The following is a 19,865-nucleotide window of genomic DNA, read 5'->3' as shown; positions in this document are numbered from 1 at the left end:
GAAATATTTTTTAAATTTGAGGGATTTTGATTTGATTTGTATACAAAAAATAGGTTTAATTTTATTACTATCCGATTATTTATTCACTAAAAAATATTCGAATAATTTCGAGTATTTTTTGGCGATTAATCGAATAATATTCGCCCAACACTGCAGCACAGTACAGCTGTTCGGCAAGTGACGTCACTGTGACGTTTCATAAAAATTCTATTGTTATTCTGCACCAAAGATGGCCGAAAAGATGGCCACCGATTTCACATGAGTGAAGCTATAGTGCCTTACTTTACTTCGATCTTCAATTTGCCATAAGCCAAAGCCATAATAAAAATAAAAACTTATCCACGTGGGGGGTGAAGTCAGGAAATACCACTTAGACGGAATAAATATACCACTATTATTGTCTTTAGCACTTGAAATTCTATGACAAATAAACAAAAAAAACTCATTTTTCAGAAATTTAGAAAATCGGTGTAAACGAAGTGTAAACTGTAAAGCAAACACCGGTTGTACCCGTGAAAATTACGCTCGTTTTTTGTTAAAAAATAGAAGTACTCTTGATTTAATCTTCATTATCCATCATGGAAAAGAAATCTGTGAGTATCTCAATCCTTCACTTCATTAGTTCATTACTACAGATTTGTGAGTAATCATCATTTTGCTGATGATTACGATAAGGTTCATCAGTTTCTCTCACGACAAAACCTATTCATTCTCATTTGCATTCTACTTACAGAAGAATCAAAGTACAGAACATAAGGAACGACAGAAGAAAGAAAGCATAGTTGACCTATCGAGATACCATGAGAAAGTAATCAGAGTCAAATTTGCAGGTGGCAGGGAAGTCTCCGGAATATTGAAAGGATATGACCCATTAGTCAACTTAGTGCTGGATAATACGACGGAGTATTTGAGAGGTAAATTGAATTGATGATCAAAGGTAAAAGGAACCTTTTAGCGAGAAGTTTGTTAGATTAGGAAAAAATAACTCTTGCTTCTCAGTTTTTACTATTTATTAGTGCAAAGCTTTTCAAACACCAAGTGTTCATCATCAGGCTTAAATCACTATTGAACAAAATAACCAAGTCTACAAGCTTATATACTAGTGTACAAGGGTGTGGCAGTACAAGGGTGTGGTCATGTGGAAGAGGGTGTGGTTGTAGGTGAGGATGTAGTAGGGGTCATGTCTTCAAGTTTAGTTTTAATAACAGAAAGTAAGATATTTTCCAAGGGTTTTAAATCATTATTTAGTAAATTTGTTTTGTTTTTCTTCATGGCTATTGCTTCCCTAATATTTAATTGAGATGGTTTGTTTATTTTTTGTATGAGGTTCAGGTTTTCAAAGCAAGTAGTGTGGTTGGTGGCAATGAGATGATCTGAGAAAGCAGTTAGCAGACTTATTTTCATATTTGTATTTAGCATAATAAAGATGTTCCTTGAACCTCTTTTTGATGTTTCTTTTAGTTTGCCCTATATAAATTCCTTGGCAATCTTTGCATTTGATTTTGTAGATGCCACTACAGTCTTCAGGTTTGTCTTTGTCTTTAGTGTTACCAAGAAGGTTTTTAATTTTGTTGGCATTGGTGAAAATAGGTTGTATGTTGTGTTTTCTGAAGACTGTTTTCATTTTGTTTGTGAGGTGGGGATAGTAACTGATCCTAACTCTTTTGACATCATCTTTTTCAGCAATCAGACATTCTGACCACCTTGAATTTGATATCTATAGAAAAACCCACTCACACCAATAACTACATCCCTTCTGATTCTTTTCAGCCTTGGAACCAAAAATTTGCTGCTTTCAACAGCATGATACACAGGTGTTTGAATCTCCCCCTAAATAAAAACAACCAAAATAAAGAAATTAAAAACATCATGGCCATTGCTTCCAACCTTGGCTATACAAAAAAATCTATCCAAAAACTTATAAGAAAACATGAAAATAAAAAACTAATCAGAGATGCCACAACTTTTATTGCTGAAAAAGATGATGTCAAAAGAGTTAGGATCAGTTACTATCCCCACCTCACAAACAAAATGAAAACAGTCTTCAGAAAACACAACATACAACCTATTTTCACCAATGCCAACAAAATTAAAAACCTTCTTGGTAACACTAAAGACAAAGACAAACCTGAAGACTGTAGTGGCATCTACAAAATCAAATGCAAAGATTGCCAAGGAATTTATATAGGGCAAACTAAAAGAAACATCAAAAAGAGGTTCAAGGAACATCTTTATTATGCTAAATACAAATATGAAAATAAGTCTGCTAACTGCTTTCTCAGATCATCTCATTGCCACCAACCACACTACTTGCTTTGAAAACCTGAACCTCATACAAAAAATAAACAAACCATCTCAATTAAATATTAGGGAAGCAATAGCCATGAAGAAAAACAAAACAAATTTACTAAATAATGATTTAAAACCCTTGGAAAATATCTTACTTTCTGTTATTAAAACTAAACTTGAAGACATGACCCCTACTACATCCTCACCTACAACCACACCCTCTTCCACATGACCACACCCTTGTACTGCCACACCCTTTACTGTCAAACAACCACACCCTTGTACACTAGTATATAAGCTTGTAGACTTGGTTATTTTGTTCAATAGTGATTTAAGCCTGATGATGAACACTTGGTGTTTGAAAAGCTTTGCACTAATAAATAGTAAAAACTGAGAAGCAAGAGTTATTTTTTCCTAATTGAATTGATGATGCTGTTCTTATGTTGGTCAGTCTCGTGACTAGATTTCTTTAATTTTTGTGTAGATCCAGAAGATCTTTTCAAATTGGGTAATAATAATAATAGGCAATTGGGATTGGTTGTTTGTCGTGGAACTGCAGTGAGTCTAGTATGTCCTATGGACGGCACGGAACAGATAGCAAACCCATTTGTTGCCCAATAACCTTCTGTGAAGCGGATTAGACAAGAACGTTATAGTTTTGTAAAATAACTGGTTGTATCAGTTTAATTTTGGTTTTTATATCTTGTAATCGCGAATCCGCTTCAATTAGTTCTGTATTCTACGAAGTGCTTAAAGTAATTGTTCAGATAACTCGATCATTAATAAACATATGTAACGTGTTATGTGTGAATTTCTTTATTTTGTACAATAGGGTGTGCAGGGTAAATCGTTATGTTATTTACAGGTAATTGTTCTGTAGTTGGGTGGGGGGGGGGCTCGGGTTGATCTGGTTCCCTGTTTGTATGATTTCTAATTTCTATACTTTATGTTCCACTTGTGATCTTCCCTCATTTTATGTAATTCACTTTATTAACAGCCATTGATTTTACCATTGATTTTAAAGTTTTATGATGACACAGTTCAGTCTGCATTTTCTGTAACTCTGTAAGGCTTCTGTACCTGAATGTTTTGACTGAGAATATCTATGTTTATCAATTATCATTTAGTAATGTGAATTTTCTATTTAATGGAATTAAGTGATTCTTTATTGTCAATTGCCACTTATGGGTATGTCAATTAGTAGACTAAAAGAAGTTTTATTAAAGGCTGAAGGAGACAGAAATCGCGGCCCTCAGCAGGCGCGACTCACTCACAATGATAATCCGAGGAACAAGAGACTCCAAGAAGACCAAAACATATGGCGCGGACCCCGAGGTGGACAGAACAGGTATAACAAAAACTGCTATAATTGCTCAGACAGCACACACATTGCAAAAGACTGCCAGCATTATCATAAGGGAACCTGATGCTCTCAATGCAAGAAGTTTGGGCACACAGGATTTGAATGTTATTTTAGAAACCCAGAACGTCAACACAGAGGATTGTCTTGTCAAGGTAATCCAAATTTTAATAGTTATAGACCCTGAGGAAATTATCATCCGAGAGGTAACTACACTCCGAAATAGTATTTGAAAATTGTCGCCAGCGGTCGTGTAGCTGCGCTAGTTACTGACGCTAATTCACTCTGCCCATGTAACCCGACCCTTGGCTGTTTAGTTCCCAACTTCCCGAGTACCTGAATGTAGCGAGGCCTCTCCACACACTTGCTGTTTGTTCTTTGAATGTGTACGTTGTACTCGTAAATGTAATTATTGTGTTTTTGTTTGTTGGAGTAATTTTAGAGTGTTTATTGTTTTGTTTTAATGAGAATATATTTGTGACCTCTCAAGCGTAAGGGTACCACAAGTCGGATTTTTGAAAATTGATTTTATCACGTATTTAGATACTAGAAACTGTCCTCTTTCGAATGAGACCGACCCCAGCCACCTACATTCAAAATTCGCGACGTGACAGGCATTTGAACTTGAAGTTTAAGAAAAGCTCATTCCGAGAAAAATGCATTTAAAGAAAAAGTAAGAAAATCTATTCATTTAAATTTTTTTATATGGTCAAAGTGGGGGGTTAAAAATACCATCAAGTGAAAACAGTTACAAATCACGGTTTTATAATATAATTTATGAAAATTTTCATAAAAATTATGAAAAAAACATGAAAAACAAACAATAAAGTCTTAAAAATAATTTTAAAAATCAATTTTTTTGAGAAAAAATTTCATGTTTTGAATAATTTTAAGTTAGATTTGCTTTAAAACGATTATTTTGAAATAAAATTTACTGAAATTTTCGTAAAATTTGTGAAAAAAACATGCAAAACAAACAATAAAAGTCTAAAAAAAATTTTAAATCAATTTTTTGGAAGAAAATCATTTTTTTTTGTTTTGAATTTCAAGGCAGATTTGCTTTAAAACGATTATTTTGAAATAAAATTTACTGAAATTTTCGTAAAATTTGTGAAAAAAACATGGAAAACAAACAATAAATGTCTAAAAAAAAATTTTAAAATCAATTTTTTAGAAAAAAAAAACATTTTTTTTTTTGGGTTTGACTTTAAAGTCAGGTTAGCTTTGAAAGCTGAAATTCGGGATTTCTGCCACTTTCCGGTCGATTTTTTATCTGTGACTTCGGGGTAACGTAGTACACTTGTCAACTCACCAGATTCCGCTAAAAAACGATTTTTCGATTTTTTGACCTGAAATCACGTTATTGCCTCTAACTCGAAAACTTGTTTTCCCGACTTGTGGTACCCTTACGCTTGAGAGGTCACATTTGTTATAAATTCTCTTTATCATGTTCTGTTTTATTTCGATTTCATCAAAGTATTTTGGTTGCTGTCAAAAATGTGATATTTTGATATTTTTTGTTTCCTGTTAAAACTTGTACACAATACTGCTCCAAAGGTACATGATAGAAATTAATTTAAATGTAATAACTTGTGAACTTGTAGAGAGGGAGTGTTAGCATATGTTGTATGGTAGCATCGACAGACCCAGAGGTAGAGACTCTGAAGTCGAGGTTTCGTCAGAAAACCCGCACCTAAATTCACTAGGTCAACCGATGCAAACAGAGCGGCTGAAAACCCCTGAGGTGATTCGAGAAAACCTGAGCAAATCAGCCGAGATTCATACCAAGGAACAGTGAGACAACTCCATTCCCAAAGGTGAAATTCCCTCTCACCGCATACGAGCCGACTACTATTCAGTCCATTTTGAAACAATTCAAGAAGTCGCAACGGCAAACCTTGCCGTCCTAAGATCAATCCAAGAAAAGTTGGATGGTAAAATGCTAGCAGACAAGTTGGAAACCGGTGTAGTAGTTTTAACCGACCCCAAACAAGCCCTGATTACGCAAGAGCTGATTGTGTTGGACATGGAGATCGTAGCAGTTTCCTGAGCCAGTCAAGGTAAAAATATTGTATTTACAATTGTGTATACGGGAGCAACATCCCATTTCATAAATAAGTCTGAGTTTCTAACCCAATCATACAAGCATACCCACACAATTCAAGGCACGAATTGTGACCCAGGAGCAATGCTACAGTCTGATCAGAGAGGCATGATAATAGGTACGAGTGAGGTGTGTAATTCTGATGTTTACCTGAGTGATGTTATGCCAGTTCCTAGATTAACCAAAAACCTTCTTTCTTTACAAAAATTTGTTGACATGGGGTATGAGATTCTATTGACCAACAAAATAGCCAAAAATAATGGAAGAAACTGAAGAAGAACAAAAGATCACAACCTATGATTACTTCAGCTATCCCGAGTACATCTACAGAGAAACTGAAACAAAAGAAGATTAAGCCCAGTAGAAAACCAAAAGTTAAGGAATCTTCTGCAAGTGATCCTTCAAACTGGAGGGAGAGTTCTTCCAAAATGAGGGAGTCTTCACCCGAAAGGAGGGAGAGTGAGCTGATAACTAGTGAACTCGTAGAGAGGTAGTGTTAGCGTATTTTGTATGGTACTTAGCTACTCGTTCCCTTGGTATATCCGCTACTACACATAGCGGATGAATCCCTGTGGTACATGTACCATCGGAAGGTGGCGCTACGGCGCACTTTGACTTTATGTTTTGTTCTAAGCGTACCTACAACATAATAATTTTGTGTTAGCTCTGCGAGTGTATTTAATGTTTGACAAGCAAACCCGTTAATCGCGCATACTGCGCGATTCTTCAAAACGTAAATAGATATTATTTTAAAAATTCAGTAACTAATATCTACTTACAGTTAGAATGATCACATTTTTTTCACGGTTATTCATTTTTTAAAATTAGTGCAAATGAAAGATAATGTGCCTTTTTCAAAATTGAAAGAAAAAGTTTGTTTTATCGCAAAAAATACCTATAGGTAGGTACTTAATTTTAACTTTTATCATCAAAAATTACTCTGAAGCATCACTTTTTCTCCAAATACGCATTCTAAAAACACTCAATAACTCTCATCAAAAATCAGAATAATATCCCATTTTTCAATAAAAATTTCAAAAAAGTATTACCTTTCTTTACAAAAATTGGCTAAAAGTCCTGGTTTCATTTTTTCACGTTTACAAAAATGTTCACTTTTTGGCAACATTGCAAACTCTTACCAAAAATACCAAAAAAAACTTGTTTTTTACCCTATAGTTTTACCTAATGAAAGCGACAAAAATAAGTACAAAAAAAGTACATAATTTTTTTTGTTGATAACTACCAAAATTGCTACTTTTTGCTAAAATTGACAATCTTTCTTGTTTTTCACCAAATCAACAATCTTGTTTTTTTTTTAATTTACAAAAATTGTTTGTTTTTTAATTTTAAAAAAAATCATTTTTTTTATCAGAAATCACCAAAAATCTTGGTAATTTTTTTTGCTGTTTGCTAAGATTGTGAAAGCCTCGACTAAAATGATTCAATCTGCTGCACCATCTACATAAAAGTTGGGAAAATGTATTACATATCACTCTTTCCAACAATTGGCGAAAAGTTCTGGTTTCATTTCTTAAAAAGTCTAAAAAAATGATGACTTTTTGGCAACATTGCAAACTCTCACCAAAAATAGGTATCAAAAAAAAACTTGTTTTTTACACTATAGTTTTACCTAATAAAAGCAACAAAAATAATTGCAAAAAATGTAAACTACATAATTTTTTTTGTCGATAACTACCAAACTTGCTACTTTTTGCTAAAATTGAGAGTTTCTTTTTTTTTTTACCAAATCAACAATCTTGTTTCTTTTAAATTTACAAAAATGTTTTGTTTTTTAGTTTTAAAAATCATTTTTTATCAGAAATTACCAAAAATTTCAGTAGTTCTTTTTCTGTTTGCTAAGATTATCATGGTCTCGACTCAAATGACTCAATCTGCTGCACCCTCTGCATAAATTGGTGAAAACTTTCAACCTTGCATATATGTATGTATATGACTTGATCTGGTCAAACATCTCATGTCAAGAAATTTTGAGGTTTTACTCAACTTTTACCATCAACTTTTGAAAATTTCTTTAAAAAAGCTTAGCGAAAGCTCAAAACTTCTTGACATGTGGTATTTGACCTAAAATAACAACCTCTCAGTAAAAAGACTTTGAAGTGTAGATGTGCAAGCTTATGTTGAAAGTACAAAAAATTGTGTAGTAAGCTGAAAAAACATTTGATGGGCAGACAAAAATACTTATGCTGTACCCTGAAAGATCTAAGTTGAAAAGCAATTTTTAACAGAAAAAAACTCTCAAAAGTTTATGGTAAAAGTTCAATGAAAGCTTTAAAGTTCATGACATGAGGTAATGTTGACGATGCACCCTGAATGTTTTTTTATTTTAAAATCAACTTTTTGTCATAACTTCGTTTCACATTTCCAAATTTAGTAAATGGTTTTCAAGCTTTTTTTAGCTTATGGTGAAAATTGTTGAACTTTCAACATAAACCTGCATATCTATGTACTATTCAAAACCTTTCTATCAAGCGGCTGTTTATCAAAATCGGTTCAGCTTTTGCAGAGATCTTGCTGTGACAAAAAACCAACTCATAATGAACTTTTAAACTTTTGCTCTTTCAACTTTGTTTAGAGAGACAGGAACGTTATAATTTTGTAAAAAAAAACTGGCTGTATCGGTTTAATTTTGGTTTTTATATCTTGTAATCGTGAATCCGCTTCAATTAGTTCTGTATAGAGGTCTGCGCCGCCGACTCACGCCGCCGCCGCCGACCAATTTTACCCATTACGCCGCCGCCGCTGTTTTTCCGTCAGCGCAGACCTCTAGTTCTGTATTGTACAAAGTGCCTAAAGTAATTGTTCAGATAATTGTGGGCATACCTAAGTGTAGTATGATGCTATCCCCAAAGGTCACTTTGGAAGTACACGGGTACACGCCTCAGTATTAAAATTGAAAAAAACTATTTATAAAATAAACTCTATTATATCTTTTTTTGTTTTATAAAAATTAAATAAAATTTTTTAAATAAAATGTCATATTAACCAATCCCATGTGTTCTGAACCAACACAATGCTTGGCAGTTCTTTATCCTATAAGGTGTTTGTTCATAATTGTTTTGCTAAGAATTGAAATTGATAGGGAACGAAAAACTTTGTTGGGACCACAAAGTTTGAAAAAATAATGTCATACAAAATAATGAAAAATATTAATTCCCCCCCTCTCCTCTCTTTTATTCAGATTTCTTTAGATGCGGAAACCGAACGAAGACAGAATAGTTTTGAATGGAAATGGTAGAATCGACTTTCACAATCACAATAGCATGGCCCGTGGCAAGGTACCCTCAAAGTTACTTATATCTCTATTAATCACCTACTGGGGGTATGATTTACTAAAGGTGAAAATAATGACGGAAAGCGAAAAGAAAAGAACTTCGCCGAACTCGTGAATCGCATGTCTAAAGATTTTTTCTGATGAAGAGTAATTTAGTATCTGAGCGGCACGGTAGTGCCGCCCCCCCCGCCCTCCCGTTCTGAGATTTCCATGGAAATCCGCGGAAAAGGCCGAGATTATCCGATATAGGGCCGAGCGTGCATGCTTATATATTCTGTAATCATTTAGAAATTTATTTAAAAAATTATGTATCTTGTAAATGGTATGGTTTTAATGAAAATTGAAATTGTACCCAGGCTTATTTTCACGAGCTCTATCTAGGTACACCAAAACCAATATTGTATGTTGAATAGTTCTTTAGATACGAAATCACATTTTGCATTTACTCTAAATTTATTGTAGAATTTTTAGTAAGCGGTTTTATGGCAAAACTGCTGAACGGATTTTGATGAAATTTTGAATACTGTTATGAATCGTCTCAATGAAGGCATTGTCGTCGAGAAAATTCTAAAATTCTCAATTTTCACTCTTTTTTCCCCTTTTTGACCCCCTAAAAATGTTAAAAATTTCCTGAAAATAACAAAAGGCACTAGTCCTATACTCAAAGTACCTATGTTTAAAATTTCAGCTTTCTACAGCTTGTAGCTTTCTCTGTAGCCTTGTCCAAAGAATACATTTCGTATGAAATCAGTGTTGTTTTATTTGTAATTAAAATATCTCTACAACATTTGCTGAATCTACCCCCTTGCTAGGCATTTGATTAAAAATTGAAATAAATCTATAGGGAATTTCATTATCTTAAGATTAAATATATTGGTATAGCTGAAAATTCACTGTGCAATTTTCCGACTTTTTGAATAATTATGTTTATTCTATTATTAATTTTGAAACGATCGTTTATTCATAAACGATGATTCAGCTGACTAGAAGTTTATTTTACACCTCGTCTCGTGTTGAAATTTACTCTATACACTCCAATTTTAACACCCTCTGAAGACGACTTCAGGTGGGTTCAAATCACTTATTGTTTTTTTAGTCTAGTCAGTTGTCAAATGTTACTTATTATTTTTTTTGTTTTTTGTTAAATTTGTTCATTTTATTGAGATGAATCAGAAAGTGAAATCTAACCGTAAAGTAGTTAACAAAAATACGCCGAAAAGTGTCCATTGGATTGAAAAAAATCAAAAAATCGATTATCCGACTTTTCCCACAAAATTTCACGAAAATGGATTTGGAAAGCTCCAATTTATTTGAAAAAATATGCATAAACACCTTTTTTAGGGGTGCCTAAAGTGGGGGGCTTCAAAAAAAGGGTTCAAAATTACGATTATGCAGGGAGCCTAATTAAACTTTTTCATCTGGATAGTTGATTGTATACCTCAAAACGTTACGTTTGGCGCAAATCGCTGGTTTCTAGCTTTCCAGGGGTTCCCAAAATATCGAAATTACGAAAAATGGGAAAATTGGATTTTTGAGTACCAGCGGAAAATTTTATTGAGCTCAAAATTTGGTAGGATGGAGGTCTTTCAGATACTAATAAACTGTAAAAAGCTTTTTAGCGGGGTTCAAAGGGGTAGGTTCAAAATGGTGGTTCCAAAATTTTCCAAAAATCAAAACCCCCCAATTTCTGCTCCCGAGCGTCAAAAATAAAAAAATCACCTCGCATAACGTTTATAGGGTTCAAAAAGATATTTTACGCTATAAAAGGTTTTTGAAATTGATTGTCAGTGGTTCCCAAAGTTCTTTTCTTATTCACAACTTTGGGAACCCCTGGAGCCCAAAAATTGTCATTTTGGGGTTAACTGACCACGGATTTGTATTTGGGACATTTATTACAACATTTTAAGAGTGGTTGAGTCGATAACTGTCCGGGCCCAAAAAACGGCCTTATCGAGACTCCTCCTTTTGTAAAAATTTCTCATTCAACCTATGAATAAGACAAAACTGCCCCCTTAAATCAAAAAAAATAAAATAAAATAGAAAAAATTGAAGCACTTCAATGTTTTCTTTTCTCTATTCTGAAAAAATCTAAATATCAACACAAGGGCCTTTATCCTAAAACCAGTTCCATATATATAACAAAATATAGAAATATGAATCAGTAGGTAATGTGAATTTGAGAAACTATAAAACAAAATATAGGAATATGAATGTGTAGGTAATGTGAATATGAGAATTGGGTTATCAGATGCATTAAAAAAATTATCTGATATCCGCAAAAAATCTTTGGCAAAGAATTCTAACCCCCCGCCCTCCCTCCAAGGAAAGTTATTACAATTATGAAAATAGAGGTTGGAAATGAAAAATTATTTTAAATAAAATTAATAATAATAGTATCAAAATTTATTGATATAAATAGAGTAAATCCCCGCCATTCAATACATTACTGCATAATTTAAGTATGAATGTACATTTTGAAAATGTGGTTCAGTTAAAAAACAATTGTAAAAATGATGCATTAAGTAACTGTCAATGGAGATAAGATATTTTAGAGATGAAAAATTATTGAAAAAAATAATGATAATTAAAGTAACAAAATTTAATGATATTGGGACGTAGAATAGGTATGGAGCGCTAGTGTGCATATTGTTGAGTAGGTAACGAAAAGGTGAACAACAAACGTCGACAACCAATCACAACATTGTTTCATTCAGAAATAAATGGTTCCGATTATAGATTTACTTTATTTTTTAACATTCATCAGTAGTTATCAGTGATAATAAAATTATTATCACGTATCGGAGGTTTGTTGTTCACCTTTTCATGCCTTTTCGATTTCACCGCTAGAGTTCAGCCACTCCGCGTTCTACGTTCGAATAGATAGAGTAAATCCCCGCCATTCAAAATATTACTCAATGATTTGAGTATGAATCAAGATTTTGAAAATGAAGTTTGAAGAAAATGAAATATTTTATATAATTTGACTGAGAAATGCATATGATTGAAAATGGTAATGCTTTAAGAAATTTGCAGTAATATTCTCTTGGCAAAAAAAAGGGCGGACAAAACCTGTTTCTAAATTTTTTTTACTCATCATAATAAATTGCTTCCCTTTCATTATGAATTATAATTTAAGAAATTTGTGGTTTTGTCCGCCCTTTTTTTTGCCAAGAGAATATTACTGCAAATTTCTTAAAGCATTACCATTTTCAATCATATGCATTTCTCAGTCAAATTATATAAAATATTTCATTTTCTTCAAACTTCATTTTCAAAATCTTGATTCATACTCAAATCATTGAGTAATATTTTGAATGGCGGGGATTTACTCTATCTATATCATTAAATTTTGTTACTTTAATTATCATTATTTTTTTCAATAATTTTTCATCTCTAAAATATCTTATCTCCATTGACAGTTACTTAATGCATCATTTTTACAATTGTTTTTTAACTGAACCACATTTTCAAAATGTACATTCATACTTAAATTATGCAGTAATGTATTGAATGGCGGGGATTTACTCTATTTATATCAATAAATTTTGATACTATTATTATTAATTTTATTTAAAATAATTTTTCATTTCCAACCTCTATTTTCATAATTGTAACAACTTTCCTTGGAGGGAGGGCGGGGGGTTAGAATTCTTTGCCAAAGATTTTTTGCGGATTAATTTTTTTTATGTTCGTCATCGTCTTTTGTATCTCTATTTTCCTTATATTTTTGATAAGAATAAATAGGTACGTTAATAAATACGAGTAGTACTATATACATACAGAGTGTCTACTAAAATCAAAAAGCGAATTTCTCGCTTTTTTCTTGCTTCCAAAAATGAAATTTCTTACCCCTCTATCTCCCCCTCAACAAAATTTCTCAGAAATTCATTCTTCAAAGCAGAGACGTGAATTCATTTCTCAAATGAACAAATGAAGAACTCTATTCCAAAGTGGGTCAAGTCATTTTTTCCTACAAAAAATGCGTTTAAAGTTTTTGATGCTGAAATTTGTTCAGTTTCCAAAGGTCGGTGCACCTTTCCTTTCTTTGGACATGCAAAATTTTTGGAAAATTTTTAATTCGAAAAGTAGAACAACATCAATTTTTAACAAAATAAAAACTTGAGATTTTGGTGGGATAACTTGAATTTTTCAGAGATTTTTGATGTGAATTCTTGGAAATTTTCTTGCTTTTCGAAGGAATTTCTATACTATTTTCTAACTTTCTAACTTTCTTGCCACCCACGCGAATTTCTCGCCTTTTTCTTGCCAGTAGACACTCTGACATATGTATAATTACAATCTAAAAAATGTGATTGAAAAATGAATTCTTATTCCATTTCAGGTTTTCATGGCAATTGTTATCACTATTCTCATTTTGTTAATTTTATACCCTTTCTCGAAAAAAACAGAGCTCGATGTCACCGCAATGGCCCGGGTTATCAATTTTCTAACATACATGCTCATAGCTATGATTGTACTATTCATGTATCTCCCGGTATTAAGTACGTTGAATATCCCTCTAGCGGCAGCAGGGATATTTGAATTCACTTTATTTTTAATACATAACTTTCAAATGCTGATAGGCGGAAATCGCCGATTTACTTGGAATCCTGAGCAATACGAATTCTCCGTTTTTGCAATATATTTAGATATTTGCAACATTTTTTTTTATCTCTTAAAAATAATTGATTCCACACTAAAATTATTTTAGTAGGTAGGGAAATTTTGTAAATATGTTTACCAAATTTAAATTCATACTGCAACACAAGAGTTGATTTTATTGCTAAGTATATTTTAGATTAATGTTCGATGGTTATGCGTAAGGTGTTATGGAAGTATTCGGTGGTCAAGATTTTCCTGTTGAAAAAAAAATAAACTTGGGATTTTAAAAACCACGCAATTTGGAATCAAACAGTGGAAATGAATTTCGGAAAAATTCCATTTGAGTCGATTTGTTGATCCGTTGTGAGCGATCAGGTACTCGGAGTCTCAACACGTGAACATTATTCATTGCCTATCATTCTAAAAGATTAATTAGGCTCTCTTAGGTTAATTTGATCTTGCTGATTCGAATTTCTTTACACTGCGGTGTTCCATTTGTAAGTATATGAAGACATGAAGACCACGTGATGCACTCTTGTGTTGTTAAATTCATTAAAAAACATTTTTAAAATAGTATATTGAGGTCAATGGTAACCATTTCACAATATAATTAAATAAAAGATATTAAATATGAAAAAAAATTCGCTTTTCAAAGTCAATTTTTTATCATTTTTTCAAAAATTACCACACTCAAATTGGTTTTAAAAAATTTTAGACTACAGCATCGGATTCTACGTGTAAAATTACTCCAGAAAACGTGTCATTTCACGTTATTGTGTGATGAAAAAAAATATTTAAAATATTATTTTCATAAAAATCTAGGAGTTTGTTTATAGATTGTGTACCGATTTATAATAATCTAACCAACGAGTACTTGTACATAGCAGTTAGCAGAGTAGGTAAATTTTTTGTACCAGTAAAAAAGATCTGCTTATATCACCAATCGAAGAAGTTTTAATCCTTTATTTAGAAGGAATCATGCTACTTGCAGATGCGGCTACGAGCAAGAGACAGCAGAACATCTACTAACTGTATGTGAAAGGTTTACAGAAGGCCGCCCAGGGACTCCCTTGACTCCTTTAAATCCTGATCACATAGGCTACATGAGATCCGTGATTTGTCAGCTATGGGAAGAAGAGAGGCTCTTGCCATATTAGGTAGCTGATTCCTTGACACCTTGAAGGCCCCGTCACAGGGGTGAAGAAGCCTCCAAGGCTGGGGCATTTCCCAGGATCAAGAGGGCAGAAGAGCCCGCCCCCAACAAGATCACATGAAGGCCCCGTCACAGGGGTGAAGAAGCCTCCAAGGCTGGGGCACTTTCATGGATGAAGAGGGTAGAAGAGCCCGCCCCCAACGATCCTTCAAGTTCCTGTTAGGTGAGTATGGGTAGGGTATATTAATATAGGTATAATCACTTTATTACTAAGATGTGTAATATATATCTATAGTAAGATATCCTTAGTATCTCTAGTTTAATTAGAGTTAGTACTAATGTTAAGTTGTTTTGGCATCATTTAGATGTGTAGTATAAGATACCTTTAGTATCTTTAGTTCTAAGTTATTTAGAGCTAGTTCTATTGTTAAGTTTTGTCTTGGTATTACTAAGATGTGTAGAGTACCTATACAATAAGATATCTTTAGTATCTTTAGTTCTAAGATATTTAGCTTTAGTACTATTGTTGAGTTGTTTTGTCCTAGTTTATTAGATTTGTGTACCCTATTATTTAAAAACCTAAGTGTAAAAATATGTGATATTCCCTAATAAACTTGCCCCACCCCGCCGTAAGGTTGGGGACTGGGGACCCCAGAAAAAAAAAAAAAAAAAAAAAAAGATAAGGTCACCTATTGTGACCCCAGACTGACAGTGTGGGAGGATACAAGACTGCAGATCAGGACTCAAATACAATCTAATCAAGATCAGAACTCAGAATGCTCCGATTACCAATTGAGTATGCCAGAAGTAATCAAATTGAACGAGTTGCTTTTCAAACGCGCCTTGGAATATCAGCTTACATACAACCTTCTCAAAATGAACTTTTTCAATATGTCAACTTCAAAATTGAATTATTCCGCGAATTTTTGAGTGAGGTTTGGCTTAAAATGTTTATAAGAATGATGCCCTGCATCTGTGGTGTGAATATCTCCGATTTCATGTTTCGCGACTTATTGTACCTTGAGTACTAGGTACACTTCCACTTCCAAAATTTGTTTCTCAAGTAGGTAGGTAGGTAGGTAGGTACATAATCGTTTCGACTATTTATTGGTTGTGTTTAGTTGTGTTGACTGATTAGTATTAGTATGATGATATCAGTGTTTTGTTCCAAGCACATTGTTGATAGCATTTCAAGAGCTCATTTTTGCTTATAATAGATGCCACCTGAAAATTGATCTGACAACTCGTAAATGGATAACACAAAGACTGACAAAGAGTGCATTTTCTAAACAATCATCTTGAAAACTACCTACCTACCTAGTCATTAATAATAATATTGCGTATTAACATGTTTCAATATGTTTCCTATATTTTTTCATTTCAGACATAAGTTATTGCCGTAAAACAAAAGAGACAAACGTGAATAAGCCTGCTCTTGTGCCGATGACAGAGTTTGTAAACGACACCTTGGACTTTCTGATGAAGGGAAAAGCGGGGAACATTACATTCTTGCAACGGGGATTCAACCCCATGAGTGTGGATAACGAACCCGGCTTCACAATCGAGTTTGGACTCGATAGTATTAGTATGTTTAATCATTCTAATATTATGGTGCCCAATCTAGTGAATGGAAGCATCATAAATGAGCACGAATATACAGGTTTCAAAATTTATCTCAATAGATCCAAAGGGTCTATTGAGATATCAGATAGATGGGTCCTAACCGCAGCGCATTGTATTGCGCATGTAAAACAAGCTTTGTAAGTTTTTTCTGATTTTCATATGTATTATGTATTTTAAGTGAATTTCAATTTGCAAAGGATAATTATTCAAAATTGTACTGATGTGAGTATTTCAATCCTAGCTTGAAGCATTTGAAACAGGAATTTTTAATTGATGTCTATGAAAACATCATGCGCCATCAATCTAAAATTTATGGCGCTTCTCTTTATGAAGAGACCAGAGGAGCTGTAAAATAATGCAGCACAATAATATTCAAATTTTGTAAAAACCAAAACAGTAATTTGGAGCATTCACAACATTTTAAATGAAGAATTCTATCCTGCGAGGGTAGGGAAATTTTAAGTGATGAAACAACTTCAGAATATCAGCTTACATACTACAGATAGGTAAAATGAATTTTTAGTAGCGGAAAAGTAGTTTCTTTAACTAGAAAAAATGCGTCATTTTTTTATTTTGGATTTCAGTATACCTGCCAATTTTGCAATAGAACAATTAGCTTTTTTTGTACTTGTAAAAGAGTATTGACATTGACGTAAGCTATCGTTTTTGAAAATTTCAAATTATTCAACATTTATGCTTTCAACTCCTACTTCCAAAATATGTTCAAACCTCATATGCTTAATTGTATGTAGCTGGAAAACACGGATGAAGGGAGGGAGAAATTATTAATTAATATCAAATGAAATTTTTCAGTCCCACTGTCCCAACCATAAGTATAAATTTTGCATGCGCGTGATTTCACGCAGATGACAAATTACCTATATATTAGTTGGCAGAAATTCATCAATGAGTTTGAAATTTAAATTAATAACACACTAACATCATTTTTTGGTTTTACCCCAATAAACCCTGGGGCACTGATAAAAAAAATGCCCCATCACTCATCAGCAAAGACGCGGATTCTATTTCCAATTCAAGTTAATTGAACTGAAAAGAGAAACTAGCAAAAATTAGAGCTCCGTTAATCACATTGACGGAATGAAAACTCAATCCAAAAGTTGATTTAATTTGGGATCAGGATGGTACACAGGTGTGACTGCGGACTCACAATGATCATGCTAAACAAATGGGGATGCTGACGCCTCTTCGCCTGATTCCCTCGGGAATATTTTAGAGTAAATTAATCCTGCTGGGGATTTCCTTCACCTGAACCTTCTGTGACGGGTACTAGGTCTGGCAGGATAGGCAAACCAGTCGTCGTTTGTTTCAGTTTTAAATAGATTAAAAAGATGTATTTTTTTAAAATTAATTGTTTACATACTGTGCATATACGTATGTAGTACAGGTACCTAAGGGTATAACCTCAATTACAAGATAGAACGTACCTATGTACTTACAAAAAGTATACCTACTCTAACTCGTAATTGGAGGCATTTAACGAAATGCTTGGCGGAAAAGTTTTGCCTCAGCCTTTTCCCACAGCACATAGAAAATTCAATTTATCAAAGGTCATTAATTCATTATTGATGTTTGTATGTAAGTACATATGTTTCATTTTTTTTCCAAAATGAAATCGAGTTATCGACATTGAATATAAATCATACCTACAGAAATTTTGCATGTATTACGTATTTGTTAAATACATGCAGTCACAAACAAAAATATTAAGTAAGTAATCATTATCTCTTGGAATTTTTCTCTCAAAATTGCAAAAGAAGCGTAATTTTTCCAAAAATTTTCACTTTCATTAGAAAAAAATATTTTTATGTTCATTTCAGCTTGAGTAAAATATACCTAAGGTTATGGAACTCGAAGCTTTGATTATTCGCAGTCTTTCGCCTTTATTTTCCAGCTACGAGCCGAAGAAACAGGACAAAGATGACATCGTATGCGAGTTCCTCAGCATTATCTCATCAGTTATCACTTATCACCGTTCGATGAGATCAACGAAGCGATAAGGCATAAGGGCCATTCCATATTGTCAATTCGACCAAAAAAATGCGATTTTGAAAGTCATGTCTTTCGATTTCGCTCAAAATTTTTTACAATGTCTACCCACCCAGTAAGTAAGAAAGCCGCAATCAGCTTGGTCCCAGCCCCCTCAGAGGTCGGATGGGGGGGGGGTCTTCCATTATTTTCACATTGTCTCGAGGTACTCAACTTCAGCGCAGCGCATTCCTCCAAAACTATGATACTTTGATCAAAACTGATTTCACAGTTCGAAAGGGTATTGAATTTTGAACTTTTTCAGCATTTTGAAATTTTCAAAATTTGAAAGTTGAACTTTTAAATTGAAAGTTCAAATTACAAAATGGCGCTGTAAGTGGGGGTTACCATTTAAAATTCTGAAAAAATTTCCATACATGTACCTTTTGATGCTTTTTTGAAATATTCACGTTTCAAAATCGGATCTCTTAATGGAGGGGGAGCACCCCCACCCCCAATTTTGAGCAAAACTTTCAAAAAAAATCTGGGGCATGTGATACATCGAATTGTATGTTTTTGGTGACGCTGAACACGAATATGACATTGGATTTTTGATTGGACCTCATCCACGGCGCCCCAGCAACTCCCCAAATGAGGTAAAAGTTCAAAATAGGAGTTTTTTCGTGCGACACATCAAATAGTATGTTTTTGGTGATGCTGAAAACGAATATGACGTCAAATTTTCGATTGGATCCATCCACGCCTCCCAGCACCTTCCCAAATTGGTGTAACCCAAAAAAAAATAGTTTCAATCGTGTGACACATGAAATAGTATGTTATCGATATCGCTGAACACGAATATAGCCTTAGTTTTTCAAATTGACCTCACCCATGGCTCCCAGAACCTCCCCGAATTGGTAAAAGTTTAAAAAATTTGTTGGAGGTCGTGGATGTGGTCCAATCGAAAACCTAACGTCATATTCGTGTTCAGAGTCACCAAAAACATACTGTTTGATGTGTCGCACGAAAAAACCCCTATTTCAAACATTTACCCCATTTGGGGAGGTGCTGGCGGCCGTGGATGGGGTCCAATCAAAAATCTAATGCCATATTCGTGTTCAGCGTTACCAAAAACATACAATTCGATGTATCACATGCCCCAGATTTTTTTTTGAATGTTTTTCTCAAAATTGAGGGTGGGGGTGCTCCCCTTCCATTAAGAGATCCCATTTCAAAACTTGAATATTTTGAAAAAACATCAAAAGGTACATCTATGGAAATTTTTTCAGAATTTTAAATGGTATCTCCCACTTACAGCACCATTTTGAAATTTGAACTTCAATTTAAAAGTTCAACTTTCGAATTTTAAAAATTTCAAAATGCTCAAAAAGTTCAAAATTCAATACCCTTTCGAATTGTGAAATCAGTTTTGATCAAAGTATCATAGTTTTGGAGG

At 33.6% G+C, this 19,865-nt stretch overlaps 1 protein-coding gene across 1 annotated transcript in view; it reads left to right on the top strand.

Moving 5' to 3' along the window:
* The window catches only part of LOC135838047 (U6 snRNA-associated Sm-like protein LSm7), a 38,379-nt gene extending 35,287 nt beyond the window's left edge, over positions 1–3,092 (top strand). The window contains exons 2-4 of the mRNA XM_065353574.1: positions 454–593; positions 734–914; positions 2,774–3,092. Coding sequence (XP_065209646.1) covers positions 579–593; positions 734–914; positions 2,774–2,910 — 333 coding nt within the window. The 5' untranslated portion in view covers positions 454–578 and the 3' untranslated portion in view covers positions 2,911–3,092. The remainder of the gene's footprint in view (positions 1–453; positions 594–733; positions 915–2,773) is intronic.
* Positions 3,093–19,865: the final 16,773 nt, after the last annotated feature.

Source organism: Planococcus citri, chromosome 2 (assembly GCF_950023065.1).
Source record: "Planococcus citri chromosome 2, ihPlaCitr1.1, whole genome shotgun sequence".
Classification (NCBI taxonomy): domain Eukaryota; kingdom Metazoa; phylum Arthropoda; class Insecta; order Hemiptera; family Pseudococcidae; genus Planococcus; species Planococcus citri.
This window is presented reverse-complemented; position numbering and strand designations above follow the sequence as displayed.